We start from the raw sequence: 19,899 nt of genomic DNA, 5'->3' as shown, positions 1-19,899 counted from the left end.
CTTTTTGAGCTTTCAGAGTAACAACCAAAGGGGAAGTTTCAAAAGGAAGATGTGCTAGTTTTAAGTGTATTGGAACCATGTGTGCCTCATCCCCTCTAGATGCTGCACTGGAAGCCTTGAAAGCAAAAGTGCAACATTAGGTTCAGTTGCTGGCACTTCTAATAATGTTCAAAGCTGCACTAAGGATGCAAATTCCACTGGAAAGAATTCCAGATCCAGCTTTACAAGCCATACAGAACTGAAGTCTGAATCCTCTCGGAGCATCCCCACCACACACAGTTCCTTAACTGTCCAGAAAACAGTGTGCAGATTTGGCAGCTTCCAGGTGAGAAGTAGGTATGGAGGTTGAATTATGACTTGGGAGTCTTTCCATCTTTCTCAGATGCCTTTCCTAGCCAGGCTTTTATATGGGGCAAGAGTGCTAGAGATATATAAAGTAACTTTGTATTTCTGGAATACATTTTGGTATAGTATCTGTGATTTCAGAAATACAGTTTTTTACATTGAAGGTTTATATGTAAATTAGTCTAGAGATAGTAAACAGCAGAAAAATGGTATCTGGGGAAGATGTTTTGATATACTTAAATGAAAATTTATCTAAGCCCTCCTCAAGCCTCCATACTTTGTTAAATCTGGCAAAGGGGTAGTCCTTGCCCTCTTCCGCTGCCCTCCTCCAGTGGTAGAACATGGCTCCATCCTTCCGAGCAGGGTTGGTGAAGGGCATCCACTTCCAAGGCCGCACTTTCTTGGAGCCCAGCTTTGCCTTGACTGTGCGGTAGCCCTGCGTCGTATCACTAGGCAGCAAAGGAGGTGCATCCCTGAAAAGATATAAGACATGAACAGATGAAGCTGCTTCTGACATGAGGCTCACTTCACATATTCACGGTCAATTCCATCATCTGAGGAAGACTGAAGGCTTCTGATAATTTGATCTTGCATGCTCTGGATCCCTAGGTTATACACGTAGTTCAAAATCAACCTTCAGACAAACATAGGTTTCATATGTGAACTCAGCCCAGAGAGGCCCTGTAGGCCCCTCTAGCCCAGCTCCCAGTCTTGGGAACCTACTAACAGGGCCCTTTAGAGTTTATTCCAAAGAGGGAGGCAGAGTTCTACTACCTTCCCCCACATAAACTGCCACCAGACTGGGTATTCAAGTTCCAAGGCCCAGTCCACTCGGTTCCCTTAATAGGGTCAATAATCCCCAAATGAGCAAGGAGATACTCAGGGCATTCATACACTCCTTCAGGAGCACTCTTGGATAAGGCCAAAGAGCAACTGGTCCCTTCTGCAAGCCACTGACACAAACACCAGAACAAAAGTTCAAATAAGAATTATTCTGGGTACACAGGCATTCCACCACGCACAATGCAAAGAAAAATAAAAAAAAAACTTTTAATGCTAAGCAAGCAAGCTCATATTCAAGCTGCAAGCCCCTTACCTTAGCAAGCAAGCTCAACAAGGAAGAAAATTCTCCTCCTTTTACCATCCAGAAGAACCACTAATTAGCAGCCAAGGATTAATGCTGTGGAGCTGGCTGTTACCACTCCTTGATTTTAAGCAGAGCTCCTGCATGGACTTAGGCAAACAACGAAAACATAAGCCCTAGCGCTACAGGCCTAAAGGACAGAAACTATCAGTGAAACACACTGACTCTCTCACTCAGTCCCCAAGATTAAAAAACCAAAGAAGGCAACAGTTTAGAAGTTACAACACTGAAGTTGGGAATGCTTTACTTAATGCAAACCATCTTCACTTTACATGACAGATCAGCAAAAATCACTATTATTTATGCTGAAATGCAAAACACCCATCAAATTTCAGAAAAGTTTTGCAAACAGATTCCTGACTGTTCCTCCCATCTTTCCTGAAAAATCTGTGAACTGAGCAGTGTGGCACAACACTTTTAACTTTATTTTATATTTTGATATTACAGTGTTGCAACCCTACTGATCTGTGCTGGAAGTAAAGGTAGCCTGCTGTTTGAGAAGCGTAACCCCAAAGCTTCCTTGGGAATGTTAAACAAGTTGCATGTTGTCTGGCTCCAGGCTGCAAGACCATAGAATAAAAGCCTCAGTTTGTTTACTACAATGTTGATGGTTTTAGCTTTCAACTTTTATTCTTATTTTCCCAACTCACAAAATTTAAGATATGTTTAGGCATTTTAGGGTGTAGCAGCTTAAGGCACTAGAAATCTTAAATTTCACAAAATATAATTGATGACTACTATTCTATTTACAAATCTACATACATTTACACTCAAACAGTAGAGAAATATATTTAGATTTTGTAAGAAATTGTTGCATACAAACAAAAAAAACCTCTATAAAATTTTAGTTTTCCCACATGTTTCCTATGCCTTCAAAAATTTCAGAAGCATTATATTTTAGAAATGCCTCAGACATCTGGATCATGGAAATCAGAAACATTCAAGCAGCACTTTCATTACATAGAGTCAGAGCTAGCGGGAAGGGTCTTAAGCTAAGGAAAATGCTCTAAAAGTCACAGGAAGCCCTTTAAGAACTCAGTAAACGGATATAGGAGCAAACGAAATTGAAACTTAATGCAGGAGAGATGTACTGTAGATGAGGGGGAAACTCACCTGTAATTAGATATATAACCAGTTCTTAATGGGATCAGAAGGATCAGGTTTGGAGGGGGACCCTAGATCTGGTGCTGCTGCTGCTGCGGAAAAAGATTGCAGAACTGGCAAGGAGTGCTTTTTACCGGTTTAGGTTGCTTTATCAGCTGCAGCCATTTTTAGACAGAAAGGACCTGGGCACTTTTCCGCATTTTTTGGTTATACCCGGTTAGATTTTCAGAATGTGTTCCATACTAGCTTGAATTTTTAAAAGGTCTGGAAATTTCAGCTGGTTCAGAATGTGGTTGAAAGGGTCATAATTAGGACCCAAGTATGAAATGCATATCATATATGTAATATTTCAGCTTCACTTGTAACCAATTTGTTCCCAGACCGGTCTCACAGAGCTGCTGATGTCCTTTAAAACCCTAAATGGGATCAAAGGTACTTGAAGGACTGTAACTTGAGAGTCACCAGCATAGAGGTCAAATTAGTGAGTACCTGGGACAGGATTTGTTTCAGCCATAGCTTCCAGATTTTGGAACTTCCTTCTCCTTCACTTTTCTGCACCTTCCAGTATGCCATGTGCAGTATTTTATTCAGGAGAACTTTGCTAATTATACTGTTGCTGCCAATTACTTTTTGTTGCTTTTATTCACAATTTTATCACCAACTATCTTACTTTTTGTTTGTTTGTTTTAGATTGTTTAAACTGTTTTGCATTTTGTTTTATTTACTGTTTACTGTTTCATTTGTTCTGACACTTTAAAGCTTCATTAGCTGCTATTCATTAACTGCTATTTTCTGACTGTTCCTCCCATCATTCTGTGGGAGTTGACTGTGCAGTTGACTAGCAGGATGTAAAGCTTCTAAATAAAGAAGAACCAGTGTTGACTCTCACACATATAAAGCTGAAGGCATGAACAGAAACACTCACCACTTCCCAGGACCAAAGCTATGCTAATGCTCTTACTTTTTATCAGAGTACAGCAGGGCATAGACCTCCCGGTGCATTCCTTCTGGCCTCTTAAAGGTTAGGGTCTCCGAAGACTTTTTGGATTTTTTCTGGAACAGAAGATCTTTATTAGGACACTGGAAAAAAAATCATTACTATGAGCTGTGTTGCACTAAGGCAGAGTTTTTCTGGTAGACAGCCAGTTTGGTGTAGTGGTTAAATGTGCGAACTCTTATCTGGGAGAGCCGGATTTGATTCCCCACTCCTCCACATGCAACTGCTGGAATAACCTTGGGCCAGTTGTAACTGTAAGAAAGAGCAGTTTCTGTCTGACCTCTCAGCCCCAACTACCCCACAGGGTGTTTGCTGTGGGGAGGGGAAGGAGACTGGAAGCTGCTCTGAGACTCCTCCAGGTAGTGAAAGGCAGGGTATAAATCCAATCTCTTCTTCTACTACAATAACAGTTCACTATTGGGAAGAATGTACCAGTTATATTTGGATGAATAACATCCAGATCACAAGATGTCATAGCTCCACTATACACTGCATTAGTCAGGCGGCACTGGGAGTGCCGTATACAGTTCTGGAGGCCTCACTTTAAAAAGGATGTGGATAGAATGGAGCAGGTATAGAGGGGAGTGATGAAGACAATCAAGGGTATAGAATCATAAAATCACAGAGTTGGAAGGGATCTCCAGGGTCAGTTCAACACCCTGCACAATGCAGGAAATTCACAGCTATTTCCCCACCACACACACACACAGTGACACCTGCTCCATGCCCAACTCCCCAACCCCCCCCCCCAAAAAAAAAAAACCCTCAAAACCCCTCTGGGATCCTTGGCAAAACTGGTCTGGAGAAAAATTGCTTCCTGACCCCAAAGTGGTGAACAGCATTTCCCTATGCATGTCAGAAAGGGCCACGAGAACTAAGCACTGATGCAACCCTTCCTGCCCTCTTTCTCATGATCTGCATTACTGTCAGATGGCCTCTGTTTAAAAACCTCCAAAGAAGGAGAGCCCACCACTTCTCAAGGAAGCCTGTTTCACTGCTGTCTGGAGACCAAGCCCTATGAAGGAAGGCTGAGGGAAATTTTCAGTCTGAAGAGAAGGAGATGAATGAGGGGAATGATTACTCTCTTTAGGTATTTGAAAGGCTGTCACTTAGAGGACGGTTGGGAGCTGTTCCTGTTGGCAGCAGAGAATAGGACTCACAATAATGGGTTTAAATTAAATTTGCTAGATATTAGCAAAAAAAATTACAATAAAGTAGTTCAGCAGTGGAATCGGCTGCTTAGGGAGGTGGTGCACTTCCCCTCACTGGCAGTCTCCAAGAAGCAGCAGGACGAACACTTGTCAGCAGGGGTCGTTTTGTAGAAAAATAGGTGGTGAAGCTCGTCCAGGGATTGTTATGCAGCTGCACCTACTATTCAATGGGCAAGGTGAGAAGGAGGAGGTGGAACCCTCAGAAAGGTTCAGGAGCTGTGCTCCTGTGAGCTCTTGCTGAATCCAAAGCTTGCTTGTCAGGGATCCTTTAGGCTGATCCTGCATTGAGCAAGGGTTGGATGAGGTGGCCCAACTCTATGATTCTATGATATTTTTGCTTTGGCCAGTCAATCAAATTTAATTAATCCATAATTAAGACTTCACTTTAGCTAATTCAAGTATACTTATTTTTTGAAAAGGAGGAAGAAGTGTACTTTTGTAACAGATATTCCTTTAAAAATCTATTAAGTCATCATCATTTTTTAGCTGGCCCAAGGGGAGACAGTTTGTTCATTACATGGCCATTTTTCCCAAAGGCCATTTCACCAGTGGCTTTCAAAACATGGTAATATCCTGAGCATGAGGGGATGAGACAGGGCTGTACAGGCTTTAACTTACAGCTGGCTGAGGCAGACTGTTCCTATAATATCAGCCAGATCAACCTTCTACAGTATCAGCAAGTCGTCCTTCCATCCTCATTCTCCCATCCTCCCACTTTTCTGACAACACTGCTTCACAACATCTTTCTTTTTTCTCCCCAACAAGAATAGAGGGGCAAAGTAAAACAGAAAGCAGCAAGAGAGGATCCCTGGCGTGATCACAGCTTTGGGGGGGAGTTCTGGAAACTTCAACATCATTATTCAACTTAAGTGGTACAGAACAGTTGAATATATTAATATTTGATTCAGGTTCACAGACTAGAAGGAGGGCATTCACACAATATATCCCAGCTGTATATACTCATAACATTTCACTGAGTTACCACATTTCTTTCAGAAAGTAAAGACCTGCAAGAATGCAAAAGCTTGGCATTTTAAGCTGTTTCCATTTCATGGTACAGGAAAACTAACACATTATCTCAACAATAGACCTTATTTAAAGGAAAATTCTAGCAAGATACAAAACAACAGTAAGATCCTTTTGCTGCTTGCAAGTATAATAGCAGTGTCCTCTACTCCCCAGCACCACCACACCAGCACCTCTGCTTAAGCTGCAAAGCAAGGAGAACTTGCTCACCTCACCATGGAAAAAAGAAAGACCCAGGTTCGGGATTTTTGGTTAAAACAATTTATTATAATGTAATATATTGTAATGGTATGTTATCATTTGTCATTAAATGTTAACACACATATATACGCATACACATATATCACATTTTCTCCACCACCACCCCCTTTTTGGTGACCCCAAGCAGTGCCTTCCCCCTTAACAAACATCTCCATATTACTATTTAATTTAGTTTGTTATAAGGTAATATACTCTATCTATTAAAGAATCTTTCTCTAAAAAGCCCAGAGGTTATAATTATAGTCCATCTTCATAATATTAAGGATTAAGCCTCCTGGCACTAGCCAACACTGAAGACCCTCCCTCCTGCTCCGTATCCTATAGAGATGTGGATGGCCCTGTAACTCCCAAATAATCATGTTACAAGAGTATCAACAGATATATCTCCAAAGCTTTATGGGAAGGTGAGAATGGAAACAGTCAAAAGGAAACCAAAAGTGAAATCTATTTATTGAAGATTCAAACCGCCCCCAAACTGTACCTTATCAGAATTGATTATGTCTTTTTTATTTATAGTTCCTATGTTCTCAGGCTCTGTGCCCCCCAGTTCCAATATATCCCGGACATCTGCTCCTGTGGCCATTTTGTTGCCTGAGACCAGAAAAAAGAAGAGTTAGTTAAAAAAACAGAATTTGTTCTACACCTTTTGGCTAACAGCAATGTACCATCATTGAACTAGAGACAGACTAATCTGGTATGTTAACTGGTTTTCTTGACTCCTTTTAAGGAACACAAACTTCTCACTCCACAGTAATTTGATATTCTAATCAGGAATCAATACTGAAATGTATTTTAATTGTTATTTTATCATTTTTAAATTATAATTGTAAACTTTTTGAATTGACTGTTAGCCACCCTGAGTCTGCTTTCAGAGAGGGCGGGATAGAAAACTACGTAATAAATAATAAATAATAAATTTCCATAGACTAGAACATGCAAGCAGTCACAACAGTCTCAGCAGACACCTGAAAGTGTTTTTACAAAGCAGATGGAACCAGGTGGGCTTTTACCCTGCAGGATTTCTGGTTGTTCAGATTTGATGGGTTGTTCAGATTTTTTTTGATGGGCTTTTACCCTGCAGGATTTGATGGGTTGTTCAGATTTTTTTTAAAGCTGCTTCAGAAACTTTTGCCACCATAGGACAAAGATCTTCATCACACTACTTTGTGGGTGTTAAGTATTTTTATACAATATGTTTATTTTGAAATGAACCCTGTTAAACAGAGCTGCTGCCTGAAATGTTGAAGAATTACTATGAGAGTTATGCAAGACCTCATTCCCTGGCATTTTGTAGTTGATTTCACCTCTTGCAGCAGCCATTTTATAGTTGGCTCCACCTCCTATAGTGGCCATTTTGGCATAATTCCAAAGGTGCCCAGGTCCATAGGTTTGCCACCCAATTGCTGAATCAAGTATATGGCTTTTGAAAGATTTTTCAGGTGAAATTTAATAAATGTAAAATTCCAATAACTCTGCATATAGTACCTGACAAACGTTTGAACTTGGAGGGACAAATATGCTTCCAATAGTCAGAGGACGGAGCTGCCATTTCTCACTGCCTGCTTTGACTAATGCTTCCCATTCCAGCCACTACAAGCGGCTTTTTAAAAAATCTGAACAACCCATCAGATCTCCAGTGTCCCATCTCTCCCCGCAATTATTGCTGAAAAAGTCCCTTATTCCTTGAAAACCTCAGTCTCTAAATAAGAGTAAGAACAACCCAAACACATCTGCATGATCTAGCCTGAACTCTGACATTTCAGTGCACATTTCACATAGGCTTCATGCGAAAGCTTGGTAGCAAGAGCTCCAAAAGCAAGAGAGCTACCTTTGAATCCAGTGTCAGCCCCTAATATATTACCATGTGTAAAGGTCATGTTACTATGTCTACACTGATATTTCTGAAAAGCTCCAATTCTGGTGTGGGAGAGAGAGAAGAAATAGTTTTCAGTGTATGGTATAAACAAGCATTAGGAAGAAAACACTGCAATGAAATATATGAGAAAGCACACACACTGATGCTTGTTATTATGAAAAGGCTTGTGAATGTGTGTGTGTGTGTGTGTATGGAAAAAGTGCCATTAAGTCACAGATGACTTATGATGACCCAAACAAAGGGTTTTCAAGGCAAGCGAGAAGCAGAAATGGTTTGTCATTGCCTTATTTTGTGGTCTCCCTTCCAAGTACCAACCGTGCTTAGCTTCTGAGATCTAATAAGATAGTGGTAAACCATGCTGCCTTCTCCAACAAAAGGCCTGAGGGGATCCCAAAGAATACAGAAAGCCTGTTTTAAAATCACACTAAAAGATATGTACAGACATAATGCAGAATGCTTGGTTGGCTGAAGATTGTCAGAATTCAAATCACAAACTGAACTCTCTCAAATATGACAAAAGACCATATAATTTTGCTTTGCTGCTTAGACATTGCCATGTTTTAAACAGACAATGATTTCCTCCAACCTTCCCGCACAACTCCCATTCAGTAAGTGATGTAATTACCACTGTGCACATATCACAATTACACAGAAAGCCACTTCTCCAGCTTTTGATCTGGCTAAACCCATGTGGAACTTGAGTACCAAATGTAATCTGTAAATTGTTTACATTACCAAATGTAAAAATTGTTGAAGCTGAAACAAGTAAACTAAATCAACCTTTGCAAGTGTGAGCATATAAAGTACTGGGGGGCGGGGGAGATGTCCTTGCCAATTCTCTTAGCAGTTGTTGAACAGGTATAGCCCCTTACCTGCTGGTGTCACGAACAGCCACTTATGAATATTCTGACACTGGGACTTGAGGCATCAAGTATACCTAAGAACAAGTATAATATTTAGTAACGATATTCATGCACCAAATAAAAAAAGAGGAGAAAAGGATGGATACATAGAAAAGAATAAGCAAAGATAATTTCACAGTGGTATTACCGACAGAACTGATCCAGCTTCTGACTGGCTGAGATTTTTCCATCTGCAATATTGGTCATTTATTTGCATTTGCTTTACTCTGCCACACTGAATCCCTGTGCTCAATTCAGATGTCACAAGGAAACCATAGCTGGTTTGCAAAGAGAAGGTTCTGAACTCCTTGGCACTCCCTCCCTTGTTCCCACATGTACCTCACCAAGAGTGAAATGGGGATCCCAGCTCTTCCACTTTGGGAACAGACCATGTGGTCTGCACTCCCAGGCTCTTGGAGCTGCTCTATTGATAAGTTAGTGCAAAACATTTGTCTGTGAGTGTGTATGTGTGTAGACTGCAACAGCTATTTCATCATCCCCAACATCTTCCAACGGTTGCCAGCACTTAACTGGCAGCTCTAGACTGGCAACCCTAATGCAATTGACTTATAACCTGAAATCTGAATTCAAGTGCTTACCTTGCCTATAAATCAGATTAAAGACCCCCCAATTTGTAATCAAGCAGCAAATGTCACGTTGAAGTCAATGGGCTTACAAAGATCTTTGCTTACAATGGCACTCTTAATATGATATCACAATAAGCTGTAGTTAGATAGAAAATTTCCTACACAAAGAAATGCACAAAATCAATCAGAAGTTTCCGGCTCAACATTAGGAAGAACTTCCTGACCGTTAGAGCGATTCCTCAGTGGAACAGGCTTCCTTGGGAGGTGGTGGGCTCTCCTTCCTTGGAGGTTTTTAAACAGAGGCTAGATGGCCATCTGACAGCAATGAAGATCCTGTGAATTTAGGGGGAAGTGTTTGTGAGTTTCCTGCATTGTGCAGGGGGTTGGACTAGATGACCCTACAGGTCCCTTCCAACTCTATGATTCTAAGTGAAGGAGACACATAAGAATTTCCAGGTTCTTATCATGAACAAACTGCAGTTTCTTTCACCTTCACCATCATCTTCAGCTGATACATATTAAAAGCCATTGTAAGGTTCTAAATCATCTAGTTTTCACATCATGATAAAAAATATCATCTACTAAACTGTAATTATTGTAATGTTTATAATGGTTTGTGTGTGAATAAGGCAATCACCAAAAAGATGATTAGCTGATGTCCCATCAGAATGCACTGTTATGAAATATTTCTGAAGTTAATCATGATATATTGAACTTTTTATTCCTATTACTAAGTAAGATCTTCGGAATTCATTATTCTGGGCTGAAGTGTCATATCATTACTTTATTTCATTGAAGAGCTGCTGAAGGAGATGGCACAGCAAAGGACACCTTATATAAACTCATAGCATACAAATCTGGATAAACAGATCTCTTCAAAGCTACTCTCAAATTTGCCTATAAAACTTATTGATCTTACAGTAATCTAAGACCACTCCACTTGAATGCAGCTATGAGAACAAAACTGAAGGTAGCCCCGCAGTGATATTGTTAATTCAGCTTTGTTTACTGTAGGCTCATCTGAGTTCCCTTTTTGCTTAAGCCAGTTCCTCTGAGAACTGAGACCTAGTACACGAAAAAGCGGAACTCAAAACAGAACACTGTAAATGAATATATATTTGTATACAGACTTGGGACATTAAAAAGCCCAAGAAAAAGACCCCAAATGACACTAACACACTGCAAACATCCACATCACCCTTTCAAAGTTCTCTAATGCTCTTCTAGCACAGCTTTCTACATTCAGATGTTCAATTCCCATATTCCGCTCTTCACCCGAATATTACACACTCACCCCTTCCGAAAGCTTACATCTTACACACACATACCCCCCCCTCCGTTCCTAAAGCCTTTAAAATTGTGCTATGAACTATTAGCCTCAACTGCCTTCAGTTTCATAACATGACTCCCAATTTTCCACAATTCCCAGAGATCTACCAGCACTTTCAATCAGGATTCCCAAAGACCAGTACTGCCCCGCCCCACCCCGGGACAACCTTTTTTTCCTTCTAGAAGACAACACAACTCGCTGTTCTACGTACTCCTCCTTTGAAACCATCCACGCCGCCACAGATACTCCTGCAACACGCACTAGCCCGGTATCGGTGAAGCCCGCGGCTGAGCACCATCAATATCATTCCCCCGTGATCACTTCCGGTCTGCAGTACTAAAGGAATCGCCTCTCCAAGTCCAAAATAACGCTCGCCCCCTAGCTTTATGTAGCATTTAGAGCATCTTTAAACAAGCGTACAGAGGGCAACCCGTTTGGAATACGTGTGCGGTGATTCCGGGTTTGGAAGGGGGCCCTTAAAGGGTTTCGTTTTCTGAACGCTGAAGCATTTGTCCGAGGGGTTTTTGTTTGTTCGTTTGCTTGTTTAGCTGGGGAAAAACATAGGTAAAATATGATTTAGGAGGGGAGGAATATAACTTCCCTGAGCAGTTATAAACCTTTGTTATAAAACTTTGAATAATATCCCTTCCCAAGTTGTGTTAGCCTATTGTGGCAAAATAATAATAATAAACTGTGCTAGAGTAAATATATGCATCTGACAAAGTGAGCTCAAGACCTAGAGAACGTATGCTGTTGTATTTAAAGTACCAAAAGATTCCTGTTTATTTTTGCTATAACAGAATAACACAACTATTCTAGGGTTGCCAGCCTCCAGGTGGGGCCTGGAGATCTTGCACTTTTACAACTGATCTCCAGCTGTCATAGATCAACTCTCCTGTAAAAACAGCTGCTTTGAAGGGTGCACTCTATGGCATTGTACCCTACTGAGGCCCCTCCCCTCCCCAAACCCCACCTTCTCCAGGTTCAGCCCCCAAAGTCACCAGGTATTTTCCAACAATACCTGGCAACCTTACTGTTTGCCCTCTGCCCCAATACACACAGTTTCAGCCTCCACCCCCCACAATTTATTTATTTTATTTATTTATTCAAATTTATATTCTGCCCTCCTGCGAAGCAAGCTCAGGGTGGCTCACAACCAGCAGAATAAGAATAAACAATAAACAGTTAAACAATAAAACAAGTTAAACAATTAAAATGGTTAAGAACAATTAAAACGGTCTAGTGCTAATTGTATGTGATGTTTTCTCGCTTCAGATGGCATTCAGTCTATATTTGATGTATGTGTATAACAATATAACATCAATAACAATATAACATCAATAAAACAGTATAAAAATTGTTATCTTATTACCCACAATGTGGGAAAACAAACTACCACTGGATTATGTTGCCAAATTGTAAATTTATTTCAGTAGAAAGTGCCTCCTCCAACATATAATATTAATGAGAACTACATCAGAGAGCTGTCCTAAATGGAAAAAAGTGAAAGCTGAATCTACATGGATCCACTAGTGCTTTTTTCCAGAGAACTCCCCCCAATCCAGTATGAAATAAGCCGAGTGTGACTGGTACAAGGAACGGGCCCTGGCTGGTAGCATAGGGTTCAGGGGACCTGGATAGGTGCCCCAAGTTGGGGGGTCCACTCAGACTTGGGGCTGGTCTTTTACTGGTGGAGGTGGCGTGGTACTGGGCTGGGTGTGCATGGCAGGGCAGCTGGAGGAGAAGTGCCCCATCCCTCCACAGTACAGGCAGAGATTCTGTGAGCAGTGCTATGCTTTTTCCTCGGGGGTGAGGCACGGCCGTGCATCCCCTAGTTGCATGTACTCGGGGTCCTCAGTCCCAGGGCTGCTTCGCGCTTGGTAGCGGCTTTCCAGGCAGCCATCAATGCGGAGACACAGCATGATTAAGCCTTGCAGCGTGGCCGGTCAGTCTACTCGTGCCAGCTCATCAAGGACTTCATCAGCCAGCCCCTCCGTATACTGGTCCATGAGGGCAGCCTCGTTCCAAGCCAGGTCTTGGGCCAGGAGATTGAACTCAGTGGAGTACTGGGAAACCGAGTCTCTACCCTGTTTCATGGTCCGGATCTTTCGATTGGCTGTAGCAGCTTGCTGGGGTTTAGCAAAAGCTACCAACATGTGATCCAGGAAGCCCTAGTAATTAGTCAGCAGGGACGATGAGGTTAAGAGCAGGGGGGTAGCCCATTTAGCTGCCTGTCCATTTAAGAGGCTGACAATGAAGCATACCTTGGTCTTGTCATGTCTCTGGCATGTATCTCAATTTACAGTTTGCACTGTGCCAGAAATGCTGGGAACTCCTCCACCTTCCCAGTGAACTTTTCTGGGGGAAGCACTGGGCACTTGGGCAGGGTGGCAGCTTGATGTTGCGGCTGCTGTTGCAGGTGAGCCTCCATTTGGGTGAGGTGCTGTACCTGGGTGAGCAAGGCTGCTAGCTGCCCAGAGCCTCCACTTGCCTCCTCATTCATCTTGTGGAGTGAGTGTGTGGGTGGAAGCAATCTGTCGCGTTCTCAGGGCACAGGCAGGTGGGAGTCCAGTCCAAAGTCAAAGTCCAGGAAGTCAAGCAGGAGCCAAGTCACCAAAGCAAAATCGCAAACCAGAATCAGAAGTCAGTGTCCAAAAGCCAAAGGATCAGGGTGCCAAGGAATTCAAGCAGGTCAGAATCAGGAATCAGGAAGGAGTGTGGATGCAAGCCCGAGAATAGACTTGTTGCTTCCACAAAGTTACCAGGGTGGCAGTGACTAGGGTTGCCAAGTCCAATTCAAGAAATATCTGGGGACTTTGGGGGTGGAGCCAGGAGACTTTGGGGTGGAGCCAGGAGACATTAGGGGTGGAGCCAAGATCATGGCTGTGACAAGCATAATTGAACTCCAAAGGGAGTTCTGACCATCACAGTTAAAGGGACAGCACACCTTTTCAATTCCTTCCTTCCATAGGAAATAATGAAGGATAGGGGCACCTTCTTTTAGGGCTCATAGAATTGGACCCCTTGGTTCAATCTTTTTGAAACCTGGGGGGTATTTTGGAGAGAGGTATTAGATGCTATACTGAAAATTTGGTGCCTCTACCCCAAAAAACAGCCCCCCCCAGAGCCCCAGATACCCGCAGATCAATTCTCCATGATTTTCTAAGGGAATAAATCTCCATATGGAATAATAGAGTTCTCAGCAGACGTTTCCCTCCCCTCCCCCTGCTTTCTGATGACCCTGAAGCAGGGGGAGGGTCTCCAAACTGTGGGATCCCCTGCCCCCACCTGGGGATTGGCAACCCTAGCAGCAACTCTTCTAGAACTCAGGGCTGAGAGATCTGAAGCATCGGCATGCCTCATGTCTTCATTCTGAAAGTTCTTTCCAGAGCCTGCTTCGAACTCTTGAGATGGGAGGGGGAGAGCTTGGAGGAGATTGATTGTCAACAGCTGACACTGGTGCCTGGCATGTGGGGAGAGTGATTGATGGGCCAGCTGCTGATTGTTTGGCTGAGAACTGTCTGGCAACTCTTCCAGGTCTGTTAACCCTTCCAGCTCCCCCTTGTCAGGGCTCATGACACCAAGCTTCCATGGCAAAGTGGGGGTTTAAACCTGGGTCTCCCAAATCCTGGTCCTTCATTGTTGAACTGTCACCATTATACAACCCACCAAAGCTCATGTCTCTAAGCCGAGAGAGAGAGAGAGAGAGAAAGCTCATGTTGCAATTAAACGAGTGGTGGCTGGCCAACTTCAGAGATTCCTCAATGAATTTGGTTGTTTAGATGCTATTGCCAGAGTGTTGACTGGGGTGGGACCATAATAGCCTAGTCTTGTTCCACATGTCCTGACTTCCAGTTTGCTTCTGGGTTCAATATAATGGGCTGGTATTGACCTTTCAAGCTCTGTATGGCCTGGGACCAACATACCTTAAGGACCACCTTCTCCTGGTCATCTCTGGAGGTTCTGCTTCAGTTGTCCAGATCATCTGAGAGTAGATGGGTGTTGACTTGAGAAAGGGCCTTTTCTGTTGTGGCACTCTTTCTCAAGGGAGTCTGTTTCCCTCTGTTGTCTTTGACTAGCAGGTGGAGACCTTTTATTTCATCTGGCAAACCCTCTATAATGGTATTGACCTGCTTCTAGTGCTGTATGTTTAAAATTTGATCATTTAAACAGTGTTTTAATTGTTTAAATGTTGCAATGTTTGCCACTACATGGACCCTTATCAGGTGGAAAGGGGATATTAAAAAGTTATAAATAATGTTCAGGTTACCACTACACTGTCTGGAATCAGCCATTCAAAGTTCACCAACCTTTCAAATTTGTTAATGGCTTATCACTGGTAATCCTTATTACCTGCATGTAACAATATTCTTCCCTTGGGCATAAATTCAGGAAGCTTCAGGCAGAATGTTTTTGATTTCAGCTTGAAGGAAAGAGCCCCGTAAAGCTGGTAAAAGCTGTAACATTTTTTATTGGAGTCACTGATTATTACCTTCTTGGCTGCTTCTCAACATAGGAAGGCTAAAGTCTTCTCCAATGTATAAAGCCCAAGCAGACAGGTGTTACCTGTCCCCTTGTCAGTAGCCACTTCAGGCTCACCAGGAGAGGGCTATAGCAACCACAAGAGGGAACCCTTGATCGTGTCATTCCACTCTTGCCTGTATCAAAACAAAAGATGTCCCTGGTAGCTCTTACCTGGTGAGTCATTAGATATATCATATGTAAGACTTCATTCTTGCCACAAGCTTTCCACACATGCTCTCATATTCCATCGCTGGAATGGAGAGTAGGTTTCTATTTACCCCTGGATTTCTCCCTGAATAATAAATGCACATGTGAAATTATATTTCCATAGCAATATATCTTTCTTGTACAGAACAGAGGGCACAGGAAGTTAAATGAGTAGGGCTGCCAAACTCAGGTGGGGTCCTAGAGAAAACTGTAATAAACAATTATACAAGCCAAAGCTTATGCACAATTAAATTTATGTGTATATATAACATTCTAATACATGCTAACACATTAGTTCTACACAGAAATGAATACACTGCATACAATCATAACACTGATTGCTAAGTAACAACGCAAAGAGTCCACAATTAAAGAGACAAGCTCTATATTCGTACTGTATCCAAGAAGGTGCTGCATGGTCTCATACACACCAGTTCGGCTGAAAGTGCTATGCTGTTGATTTTTCTTCAGTAATAATGCCAATATTCCAACAAGGATATTGTATTGCTGGTTAATTGATCTTCAGCAAAAATATCGTGTTTCAGCAAAGATGCAGTGTGACACGCTTCCGGTTTTAAGGCATGTTTCGATAGCCTTCGTCTAACACAGATATTTCCAATATCTGGAACCAATGTTCAGTCAAATTGCAGCATGTTAGTCTAGTCAGTTTCACAAGCGGCATTAGCAGTTCTCCAATCAAACTTCAGGTGGGACCTGGAGATCTCTGGACCAGTTCCCCTGGAGAACATTGCTGCTTTGAAGAGTAGACACTATGGCATTGTACCATGCTGAGGTCCCTTGCTTCCCGAAATCCTGCCCTCTCCAAGCTCCACCCCCCCACCAACCTCCAGATATTTCCCAACCTAGAGTTGGCAACCCTATAATCAGAGACATCCAAGTTTGTCCAGGTTGTGCTACACACAATTAAGGGACTTTGTTGTTACTGTGAAAAAAATGCATTTCCACCATCACCACCACCCCAGGAGGCTTGAACTGAGCCGGACCTTCACTATGCATTTTTTTTTTTTAAATCTCTCTGGGCTAAGAACAGGCAGGAGGGGAGAAAGTCAGTTTAACTGCTTCCCAGACTTATTTGATTTGGAGTTGGGAGTGAGCAGTGAAGTGGCCAAGTTTGCAGATGACACTAAATTGTTCAAGGTGGTGAGAACCAGAGAGGATTGTGAGGCACTCCAAAGGGATCTGCTGAGGCTGGGTGAGTGGGTGTCAATGTGGCAGATGAGGTTTAATGTGGCCAAGTGCAAAGTAATGCACATTGGGGCCAAGAATTCAAGTTGATGGGGTGTGAACTGGCAGAGACTGACCAAGAGAGAGATCTTGGGGTCGTGGTTGATATCTCACTGAAAATGTCAAGACAGTGTGTGATTGCAATAAAAAAGGCCAACGCCATGCTGGGAATTATTAGGAAGGGAATTGAAAACAAATAGCCAGTATCATAATGCCCCTGTATAAATTGATGGTGCAGTCTCGTTTGGAATACTGTGTGCAATTCTGGTCACTGCACCTCAAAAAGGATATTATAGCATTGGAAAAAGTGCAGAAAAGGGCAACAAGAATGATTAAAGGGTTGAAACACTTTCCCTATGAAGAAAGGTTAAAACGCTTGGGGCTCTTTAGCTTGGAGAAACGTCGACTGTGGGGTGACATGATAGAGGTTTACAAGATAATGCATGGGATGGAGAAAGTAGAGAAAGAAGTACTTTTCTCCCTTTCTCACAATACAAGAACTCGTGGGCATTCGATGAAATTGCTGAGCAGTCAGGTTAAAACAGATAAAAGGAAGTACTTCTTCACCCAAAGGGTGATCAACATGTGGAATTCACTGCCACAGGAGGTGGTGGTGGATACAAGCATAGACAGCTTCAAGAGGGGGTTAGATAAAAATATGGAGCAGTGGTCCATCAGTGGCTATTAGCCACAGTGTGTGTGTGTATATAATTTTTTTGGCCACTGTGTGACACAGAGTGTTGGACTGGATGGGCCATTGGCCTGATCCAACATGGCTTCTCTTATGTTCTTATGTACCTCAGCTCACCTTCATATCTAGCAGGAGAGATAAGGGGCAGGTGAAGATCTCTCCCTTTCTCCTAGCAGGGAACAGAGATTTGGAGGAATGAAATGCTAGAGGGACACTAGGAAGGAAATGTCCTGGAGATCTCCAGGCAAAGACTCTTGCGTGACCTGGTCAGAGGTGGAGGAAAGAGAGGTGATAAAAACTCCTTGTAGCAAGAAAGAGGTGTCTTTTCCTTGGATGCTGAGTCCATGAGCACACAGAGACCTTTCCCTTGGGAAGGCAATCACTGACCATGTTCTCATTTGAAGAGCGGGAGCAAGCTTCAAGGTTATGGGCATCTGTAGAGATCTAGAACTCTGAAGCTAAAGAGACTGTACTATATTTTAACACCTAATGGTATGTGTAGAGAGAGGGATAGAGGATATGTGCTTTAGCCTTTTCTTTTGTATCCCATGCTCAATTTGGTGATAAAATATGCTTGTAAATATTTTCTTTTGAATTAATACTTTATAAATTTTTGTGCTGGTAGTGGTTCTCTAACCTCAATAATCTTGGGCACACTATTTTAAAAGGGATGCCAGGGGGAAGGCAGGCAATTGGCAAGTTGTTATTCCTCCAAGGGCACACAAGACAGTAAACTGTCCCTGTGGTTACCAGACACTGAGCAGTGGGAGACACAGAGGCAATGCCTCAGAACTTAGAAGGGAAGCTGAGTGTTCTGACCCTCCCAGGGGGCAATTCTGTACAAAGGCTGGGGGGTGGCTACCCAAGAGTGGAAGAAAAGCCTCTCCAGGTATGAGAAAAACCTAGGAGGGCAGGGTGGAATAGGGCCTGCAGGTCAAAACAGGCACATTCTGTCACAGTTGCCATCAATGTACCTATTCTTTACATCTATACAGAGATGTAGAGTTCCCAGTCCCCTGACAGGGGTTTCCCCTGCTATTGGGGTCTCCAATCCACCACCATGGATCTAGATGATGGGGGGAGCACTGCCCTCAAAAAGCTCCAGTGCGCTTGATGTGCCCAGTAAGACAACATCACCTGGACCTAGGGTTGCCAAGTCCAATTCAAGAAATATCTGGGGACTTTGGGGGTGGAGCCAGGAGACTTTGGGGGTGGAGCCAGATGTTAGGGGTGGAGCCAATATCAAGGCTGTGACAAGCATAATTGCCATCAAGGCCTGGCGCCTGAAGAGCGCTGGGAGAAGCCTGCCCGGGCGGCCTCCGCGGGGCTTTCCTGGCCGCCCTCCTGACGCAAGCAGGCCCCGGGTTCCCGCGCCGCAGCCGCATTAGCAGCTGTCCCTCCCTCCTCCTCCCACTCGTCCTCCCTGCCCCTCGGCGGCTGCCTGAGGCTGGAGGCCTGGGTGAAGCAGGGCGGTGGCGCGGGCATGGAGAGCGGGGCCGGGGGCTCGGGGCCTCCTCCTCAGCCTCCGGCGCTGCCGCGCGTGGAGAAGGGGGGCTGTGCTGCGGAGCTCCCTCACCGCCCTGGGCCGCGCCTGGCTCTGCCGCCTCCGCCGCGTCCGTCCTCCTCGCCGCGCTCCTGCTGCCCCTCTGCTGCGCCAACACCGCCGGCAAGGCCCTCGGCCGACAGCTCCTCCTCCGCCGCCGCCTCCTCCTGCTGCTGGGCGCTGGCGGGCCCGCCGCCTACGGCCTCACTGGGCGGGGAGGGGGCAGCAGCGGTGCAGCACGGCGCGGTGGCCTCTCCGGCTCCAGGATGGGGTGGCTCGCCATTTCCCCCTCCCCCCGCTTCCGTTTTTTTGGGGAGCGGGAGAAGAGGGTGGAAATCCTGGGGTCCCCCGCCAGGGCGGGAGGATTGGGAAGCCTACCTGGACCATTGCATGGGGGGCACTCTGTCATTTGGAGAAAAAACTCTGCAGTGACCAGGAAAGGGGACTGGAGTCCCCTCCCCCCTGCTAGGAAGGTGAGACCTGGTAGTCCTATGGAGGTGGTATTTATTTATCAAATTTATATCCTGCTCCCTCTCCCCCAAATGATTCGGAGCAGCTAACACCAATAAAAACAGTACAAAAGTTACAATAAATAAACTTTTAAAATATAAAACAATTACAAATTACAGGGTAGGATGCGTGGATGGTGAAGACACAGCTGAAGTATACCAGCTGCCTGGTGCGTTACAATTGCCAAAAGGCCACCTGAAAAAGAACAGCCTTGCATGCCCAAAAGGCACACACCTCTTTGAGCAGCTGGTTCCATAGGACGAGGGCCACTACTGAAAAGGTCCTCACCTTCATTGACACAAGGCAGGCAGTTTGTGGACCAAGGACCTTCAATAAACTCTGAGATAAAGATCAGAGAAGAGGGGGAGGATCATACCAGGAGAGGCAGTCTTGAAG

General features: G+C 43.9%; 1 protein-coding gene across 6 annotated transcripts in view; it reads right to left on the bottom strand.

Moving 5' to 3' along the window:
• The window catches only part of DMAP1 (DNA methyltransferase 1 associated protein 1), a 64,009-nt gene extending 52,865 nt beyond the window's left edge, over positions 1-11,144 (bottom strand). Inside the window, exons 1-6 of one of the 6 annotated variants that reach the window (XM_060231687.1) lie at positions 10,995-11,144; positions 9,678-9,786; positions 8,837-8,901; positions 6,570-6,679; positions 3,555-3,646; positions 623-818 (exon numbers count right to left, since the gene is read on the bottom strand). In XM_060231687.1, coding sequence (XP_060087670.1) covers positions 623-818; positions 3,555-3,646; positions 6,570-6,671 — 390 coding nt within the window. In that variant the 5' untranslated portion in view covers positions 6,672-6,679; positions 8,837-8,901; positions 9,678-9,786; positions 10,995-11,144. Of the gene's footprint in view, positions 1-622; positions 819-3,554; positions 3,647-6,569; positions 6,680-8,836; positions 8,918-9,677; positions 9,787-10,949 lie in introns of those variants that run through there. The other 5 variants (XM_060231689.1, XM_060231686.1, XM_060231684.1 and 2 more) reach the window with 5 other exon arrangements.
• Positions 11,145-19,899: the final 8,755 nt, after the last annotated feature.

The sequence above is a fragment of the Heteronotia binoei genome, chromosome 2 (genome assembly GCF_032191835.1).
Source record: "Heteronotia binoei isolate CCM8104 ecotype False Entrance Well chromosome 2, APGP_CSIRO_Hbin_v1, whole genome shotgun sequence".
Taxonomy (NCBI): domain Eukaryota; kingdom Metazoa; phylum Chordata; class Lepidosauria; order Squamata; family Gekkonidae; genus Heteronotia; species Heteronotia binoei.
Note: the sequence above shows the minus strand (reverse complement) of the source record. Positions and strands in the feature narration are given on the sequence as shown.